This window comes from Benincasa hispida, chromosome 12 (assembly GCF_009727055.1).
Source record: "Benincasa hispida cultivar B227 chromosome 12, ASM972705v1, whole genome shotgun sequence".
NCBI classification, from domain to species: Eukaryota; Viridiplantae; Streptophyta; class Magnoliopsida; order Cucurbitales; family Cucurbitaceae; genus Benincasa; species Benincasa hispida.
This window is the reverse complement of record NC_052360.1, coordinates 41,431,270-41,439,809: the sequence shown is the minus strand read 5'-3', so window position 1 is coordinate 41,439,809 and position 8,540 is coordinate 41,431,270. Positions and strand designations below refer to the sequence as shown.

At 29.3% G+C, this 8,540-nt stretch overlaps 1 protein-coding gene across 1 annotated transcript; it reads right to left on the bottom strand.

Annotated features, from left to right (window-relative positions):
- Positions 1-6,219: 6,219 nt before the first annotated feature.
- LOC120092561 (AP2/ERF and B3 domain-containing transcription factor RAV1-like) lies at positions 6,220-7,434 on the bottom strand. Its single transcript, XM_039050683.1, has one exon. The coding sequence runs from the start codon at positions 7,286-7,288 to the stop codon at positions 6,320-6,322; it is 969 nt and encodes a 322-aa protein (XP_038906611.1). The 5' UTR covers positions 7,289-7,434; the 3' UTR covers positions 6,220-6,319.
- Between the last annotated feature and the right edge of the window lie 1,106 nt (positions 7,435-8,540).

The following is an 8,540-nucleotide window of genomic DNA, read 5'->3' as shown; positions in this document are numbered from 1 at the left end:
TATGGCACCAAGATTAAGCTATTATTTGAAATAGTTTGTTAACCAGATTATGGCACCAAGATTAAGCTTTTGTATTCAATAATAATGTTATCCATAGATTTTGGCCACATTCAAAATTAGTAACAAAGATATCTGTAATTATAGGAGTTAATATAGACTTATTCAAGACAGAATCACGTAGAGGGTAGGGACACGTGCCCTCCTCAAATTATAGGTTTTTGTATTTTTTAATATAAATTTTTAAGTAATAGTTAATAATATTATTAATAAATGCGTATTTTTTGTCAAATTCTCTTTGTGGTTCAGTGATTAAGGGGTTGATTAATGCTACAGGGGACTTAGGTTTGATAAAGTCAGGGTAATTCCTTTATCTTCTGTGGGAGTTTTTTTTCTCTTCAAAATTTAGGAAATTTTTTAATCTCAATTCTCAACGATGTTCTCTTGAATAGGTAATATTTACTTTTCTTTTCCTACATAAATTTTCGTTATATATATTAGTTTTAGAGTTGTATAAGATAATTTCTTTGTTACTCGTTAGGCTATACGTGTCATGGATGAATGATTGTCTTATAACCTATATTGAAAAGGATGTATTTGATAAGTCAGATACTGAAATTATCATAGATCGATTTCAAAACATGAAAACTTATAAAGAGCAATTGTAATGTACTAAATTAGTTAATTTATGAAGTTATGAATACTTTTTTACATTCATCTATAGATAATTTTTTTTGCCTATAGTCCCTATTATAAATTTTCTGGCTCCATCACTGCTTATACTCTCTGACATGTTAACATGCACACATTAACAATTCTTCAACAGAAAAATATTTGAGTGTATCTTAGACTATATTTATTTTTATGCAGCCTACTCAAACTTTCAATCAAGGTTATCACGTAGCTCTTCAATATAATTCATTTTTACTATAGGTGCATGTTGTCACATGTAGGAAATCGAAGAATTACATAAACCCGCTAACAAAACAAGTTAGCCAAACTAAATGTTCAAGTAAATCGACTCCAAAAGCTTGATTATATAACCAATAATCTTCCTCAATTTCACATGGCTTAAAAATTTTGGGTGTTGTTTCAAGAGTAAGCTAGAGGGTTAGTGTATACATGTAGAGATGTCTAATTTTCTCACGGGGACGAGGCCCCGCGGGACCCTGATTTGACGGGAAATGGGGGTGGGAGTGGGGGGAAAAATTTCCTGTGAACTAAACGAAGATGGGGACGTTCCCCGTCCTCGGCTCCGCCTCGATTAGGTTTTACATATTTATTTACTATAGTTATCTAATAATATATGTATTATTATTATTATATAATATTACATTTAAATTTCAATTTTGATTATTTATTGGGAAACATAATGAATATGTTTAAATTTAGATTATTATGTGAATAATTTGATTTATATTTATTTCTTTCTACTAAAAAAATTAATTAGTTTTTTTAGACCAAAATTTGAGTAATTTATCTTTAAATTCAAATTGTCATATAAAACTAACCATAATAAACAATTTAGTGATAAAGTTATTTATTTAATTAAAATTTGCCCACATTAGTGATTTAATTGGTTTTTTTTAAAAAAAGTAACGGGGAAAAATTTCCTGGGGTACCCGATCCCCGCGAATTTTCCACGGAAAATCTCCGCCCTGATCCCTATGGAAAATTTCACGATGGAGAATAGAATGGGGAGCGGGGACGGAGATGGGGAATGGCATCCCGTCTCTGCCCCACTTCGTGGACATCTCTATATACATGAAGCCATAGCTTAGTCAACTAAACTTTTGGCTTAAAAATTCTAACCTTGGGTGTTGTGTTTAATGATATGGGGTAGCTGCTGCAATGGAAGGTGATAGGCTTGTTATCATTGGGCCTTCAAATCCATTATTTCTTTCCAACACAACAAATTTTCATTTTGCTTCATCTCCAATTACAAGTTTTCTCCAAATCCTTGGTTTTTGCTGGATGGAAACCATACTTGTTAAAAGAATCTTTCATTTCTCAAAAATATGGGAATTAATGTGTGTTTGGAAAGCATTTTCAAGTGTTTAATTGTAAAAATAAGTTATTTTGAAAAAAAAAAATGGAGTGTTTGATAACCCATCAAAATAGCGTTTGAAGTTTATTTTCAACCATTTTTGTAAAAAATGTTTCAACAAAAATGAGTTTTTTGAAAAACATTTTTTTCTCAAGTCAATCCAAACAGATCTTAATCTTTTTTTTTTTTCAATTAACTCTCAATATTATTTTTATTTAAACATTTTTTATTAAAAAATGATCAAAATATATTTGAAAAACTATTATGAGTGATTTTTCAATTTCTTCCAAATGACTCATTTTTAAAATTAAACACTTGAAAATGTATTCTAAACATACCTCAAGCAAGTAGATAGACATTTTAGTCCCTCAATAAATCATAAATTGTTTTTATATTTGATTTTGAAATGTGATTTAGGGTCTATTTTCACATACGAGAGAAAAAAAAGTGTTTTTTTATTAAAAAAAAAAATGTCATTTTTATTTAATTTTTAGAAAAATACTTAAAATAAATTCTGAAAATGTTTCAAAAATTATTTTAAATGGTCGTTAAACACTTCAAATTTATTTTTAAAATTAAATACTTGAAAAGTTAAATAAACACACTCTTACATCTATATTAGATTATTTAAATTTTGTAGATCATATTTAATCAGATAAATTTTAATTCATCAAAATTTTGCTATTTAAATTTGATCATGGGTTCAAACAAGCCCGTTTAATTCCCTCGACACATTGACTTGACCCAATTAATATACTTCTGGTAACAAAACAATTCTTTTTTTTCGTCTTTTGTTTTTTATGTTTAAATAATAAAAATTATATATGTTTGGTAACCAATTTTATGTTTAAAAAACCATGCATGTTTGATACTTGCTTTTATCCACTTTTTTAAAAATCAAACCTATTTAATAACTATTCAAATCCATTTTTTTTTAAATGATGTAGTCTGCCTTAGAGGCATGAGGTAGGCTACGTCGACATGGTGCAGGAGTAGGAATCACTTCCTAGAGATTCATGTTCAGATATGATTTTGGAGTTTTTAATTTATGAACTTGTTAATAGCACTGTCTAGTTTTAGCAAGACGTTCAAGTTCAACTGCAAAGCATTATCAACTATGTTGTCCAGCTGACAGAGGTTGTGCAGAGACTGGAGAACGTGTTAGAGAATCCCATTGTCTATATCTCGGAGGCAGAGTTTCTTGTGGAGTGCTACTACTAGTGATGATGAGGACTTTGCTCTATGCTTATCAGTTTGTGAGATTAAGAAGGATTTTGAGCCTAAATCTGACAAGATCGTGGTGATAGAGTTATAGGTCAAAAGATCTTGCCCTGTTCTAACTCCTGGTATTTCGTATATATTCGAGTTTTGTTCCCTAAATTCTCATGAATCTGTTAAGTCTTTCTTTCTTTCAACTCTTTAGAGTCATTTGAGTTTTTCGATTATTTCTTTTTACCCTTTTTCCTTGAGATATTTTAGCAATTCTAGTAGAAAAATAAAAGTTGGTGAGAAAAATGTTATGAAGAGAAGTTAAAAGCCAACATATGTGTTAGAGAAAGAATATTTAGTTAATAAAAGAAAAAAATATATAACGTTGAAGATAAGAAAAAAGGGAGAAATTTTCGAGAAATAGATTTGTGAGAGAATTTTAATGTTAAAGATATATAAATGAGAAAAAGATCAAAAAGAAAATGTTCAATTGGAAAAGTTGGGGAAATATCAAATTTTATTTTGGATAGTGAAAGTGAAATATGTTGGAAAAGGAAGAAAAATAAATAACATAGAGAGATCAAAGTTTTTACTTGTAAGGATGAAAAAAAAAACAAAAAAAAAAATTAATTTTATAGATGCTCGAAAAAAATATCTAAAAATAAGATTGTTGGGAATAAAATATTATTGTACTTGCTAGGAAAATTTGAAGGTAACAAATTATGTTTTAATTTATTTTATGAAATTAATCTTACAATTGTAATAGATTAATTAATTTATTAATAGTAAATCATTTTAATTGAATAATTAACTACTAGTACTATTAGAAAAAATAATACATACTAGGTTAAAATAGCTAATACTAAAATTAATCTTTCTATTTAAAACCAATATTAAAATTAATTGAGTGAGTATTATTAATAAATATGCTTAACTACAAATTTATTAAAATCAATTATTTAATTTTAATTAAGTAGAATTGGATATTATTAATTATAAATTTAATTTTAATCAATTAATTTTAATTGAATAATATAAAGAAATATATTTTAATTAAAAAATCAAAATTAATGTAAGAAAAAGAGAAGAAAATATGATATGTTAATAATGAATGATCAAATTAAAATTAATCTTAATAAACAATGGTTTCATCTGTACTCAATTATAATTATTGAATAATGATTTTTTGTACTTAATTTAAGTAATCTTAATTTATTAATTAAATATATTTAAGATAATATTAGCTAATTAATTAATCATTTATATAAATAAGCAATTGCATTCCTTTAATTTGTAAAAATAAATTAAATTTATATTTTAATTAAATTAATGTCGGTTATTTAATTAATTAATTAATATTATTCAAATAAAATTATATGTATAATGAAAAACCAAAGAAGGAAGAAAAAGAGCCCAACAATAAGGGGTAAAGAAAACTCTTATTTGAGGAAAAAAATCAAGCAAAGTGTTAAAAACTTCATAATAAAACTAGATTTTAGGTCCCATTTGGGATTGATTTTATAAGTGTGTAAAGCGATTATACAATAATCTTAATCGCCTAGGCTTTTAGATTTTAGTTTCCGTGTCTTTCCTTACCCACCTCAAATTTATCTTTCCATTAATTTATTTTTTCACATTTATTTCAAATTTTAATCAGTTCAATTTCTTATAACAATTATTTTTTAAAAATATTTTATACAAAATAATAGATTAAAAAATATGTGTTGAAATTCAAATTATATATGTCTTCAAACGATTATATTATAATAAATTATAGATCAAATATGAATATAAAAAATAATTGAAATGATAATCTACATTTATTCATATACTAAATTACACAGATTTAGAATTAATTTACTAAACATTATAACTAGTTTTTTAATTTAAAATTAAATATTAACAAATACAATTTTATTTATTCTCAAAGTTATTTTTCTGAATGCACACCTACCAATAATTATTTTATAAGCTACAACATTTCCAAATTAAATGTTAATAAGTCGATGTCAACTTTCATTAAAAAAAAAAAAAAAAAAAATCCTCCAACCAACAATCCGAAGAATTATTTTAGGGGGAGAGAGAAAAATGTATTATAAGAATATGTGAGATTTTGAAAACTAATTTTGAGATATTTTAGTGGGAGAGAGAAAAGGTATTACAAATTTACAAGAATATATGATATTTTGAAAAGTAACTTTTCTTTCTGAAAATTACGTTTTTGGTTTTTGTACGTTACTTACCATTACAAAAACTTTTATAAAAAACCGAAAATAGACATAATTAATTATCAAATAGCTTAAAATGAAACGAAAAAAAAATATTATCAAATGACACATAATTGAAATTGTCATCTTTGATTTATGAATATATAGATATTTAAACTTATATTGATTTTTATTCTTTGAGTCATCTTCGGCTATGTTTTTAACTTTCCAAGAACTTTAATTACTTTCGTATTTTTTTATATTATTTATTTGTATATTTTTCCAATGAAACCCTTACTTTCACTAGTTTTTAAGCGACTAATATTTAGTCTTTTTCATATAATGTATTGCAATATAAACTTTTGACTTTTAAGACAAAAGTATAATGTGAGAATAAAAAAATCAAATTTTTTATCTTAGAAAAGTAATAAGCTGTGTGTCTTATTATTCTTATCATTGTTATTAGTTCAACAACAAATCTTTGACTGTTAATACAAAAATATATGTCTTAAGATATATATTTTTAACCACTTAAATTAACGCACACTTATTATTTATATTAACAGAATAACGTAGATAAAAGATTTTCAAATGAACAAATATCTATCTATTTTAGATGATATTTTTTACCAGTAATTCACATCTAATAATCAAGATGATCTCTTTAACTTGATGGTTAAAAAGAGAGTAAAAATCATGAGTAATTAATTAAGAATATTAACGGTAGAAAAAAAAGAGATTTAGAGAGAGAGAAAAAAGAAAAAGAAAAAGAAATGTGTTGTCATCTTGTCTTTTTAGGGTTAATACAAGTCAGGTTGCAGCAACTACGTAAAAACAAAAAAGATACATTGATTATATGTTACAAAGGTTTGATTATTCTTTGCTTCTTGGTAGGATGTAATTCCAAGAATACCCCTTCTGTTTTAGTAGTGTTTTTCCCCACAGGCAATTGCAAAATATTGACTCCAAAAAGCTTCACAACATGAACCGGGTTAATTCCCGGTCCAGGGGTTGGGTTAGCATGAATGTAAAGCTGTTTATCCGGTCCAGTAGAACGGAGGAACCGAACCACATCTCCGGCTCGGAGAGTGTTGTCTTTAACGAACCGGCTCCAGCCTTTAGTCAACACATAGCTCTGGCTGCTGTTCCAATACGAGTACCGGAACCGCCAAACCTTCCCTCCCATATCCTCGAAGTTTAAAAGCATTCCTTTCCCGGAAACAACGCCGTCTCCCATCGGGAAATTCTTCTCCGCGTGCTGCTTCGGAATCACCAGCCGGTTCAACTTCCCCACGTCACTCGGCGTCACGGTTTTCTCAAACAGAACTTCCCGATTCGAATCTGACCCGGAGTAATTGGGGAACGACCCGGAGGCTGAATCCGCCGTCGCCGCCGTGGCTCCCCGGTGGCGCTTGCTTTGCTGGAGTTCGTCATTGTAAGTGTGTTTGCGGAGCATGTCGACGATCTCGAGCTTGGAGTGGGAGTTGAGAAAGTCGGCTTCCACGGCGGCGTTGTCGTCGTGGCGGAGAGGTTTAAAGTTGGTGACAGCGTCGCGGCCGCGGAAGCGGAGGGCGGCGATGTCGTAAGCCTTGGCGGCGTCGTGTTCTTGGTTGAAAGTGCCGAGCCATACTCTTTGGTGTTTCTCGTAAATCTGAGCGCCCCAGCGGCCGTTGGGCTGAGGGACGACTCCTTTGAAACGAGAAGATGGAAGTTTACGGGATTCTGCTTCCGCCGTAGGCGACGGCGATGAGTGGAAGAGTAATGGGGTGACGGGAGAAACGGAGGTGGAGTCACTGGCGGTGCTTTCGTCTATAGAGCTTGCGTCCATTGGAATTGTTGGTTGATTTAAGAGAGAAATGGAAGAAAAAGAAAATAAGAGAGAGATTTGGGGTTAGGAGTGAAATGAATGGAAATTGAGGGTCTCAGGGGGATGGAATATATATAGCAATTACTCAATGCTCTTTTTTAAATAAATAAATAAATAATAAAAATAAGAAAGAGGGGAGGAGGGGAAGAGGGATGGAATCCAATTATTATGGGTGTGGGAGATATATGGGTATGTGGGTGAGGTGGGTCAACTTAGAGATAAAAGAGAAAAATAAAATATATTTATATTTATGGCCTATGGGTGAGTAAGTATAGGAAGATTCATGGTGAGTGACATTTTGATTTAGGGACATGAAGAGGGGGAACATATTATAATAATTCAACATTTTCTTTTTATGTTATTTTTCATTATTATTATTATGTTGGTTTCATGGAGGATCTTCAAATCTTCCACTTTTTACCATTCTCACTCTTTTTTTTTTTTTAATTTATTACGGTTAAGTTACAAATTTAGACTGGATATTTTAAATATATATCTTAAATATTTACACTTTGAAAGTTACTAATTTAGTCTTTAAACTTTTATTATTTTTTTTAATTCACATATCTAATATGAGAAAATTGAAATTTTAAATTTTCATTTCAACGTAAAACTCAAATAATTTATATCTAATAGATCAATTAATGTTAAAAAAAAATATATGATAAATTGTCTTACTTCTATTTGTTGAATTATTTAATATAATGAATAGATGAAAGGGAACAATATTTTTTGAAAAATACTTGGGTGCTTCTTGTGCAGCCCAAGTTGCCTAATAAAAAACTACCACGTGACAGTTTTATATTTTTTCAAGAAAAATAATATTTTTAATTTTTCTTTACATGTATAAAAACAAGAGTATGAGATTAGGCATAGCGCTAATATTTTTTTACTCAACATAAGAAAAAAGAAATAAATAAAGGGTTGATTAGGCAGAGAAAATAGAAAAATAGAGAGAGGAAGTGGGCCCAAAGAAGAGGAGCAAGTTGATGGGATTCACATGAGTGTGGACCTTAATTAGGGCATTGTGTGAGTTTTACAAGTTCATCCCCCCTGAACTCTGCTGCCACCACCTCCTCCTCTTCTCCCATGCCCCCCTCTCCCTCCTTTTACACACAAAGAAAGAGAATCAAGTTTTTCTTTTTTTTTTTTCATTTGTTTGTATGTTTGTATGTGTGTATCTTATCTGATATTGCTCCCCACCCTCATCAAA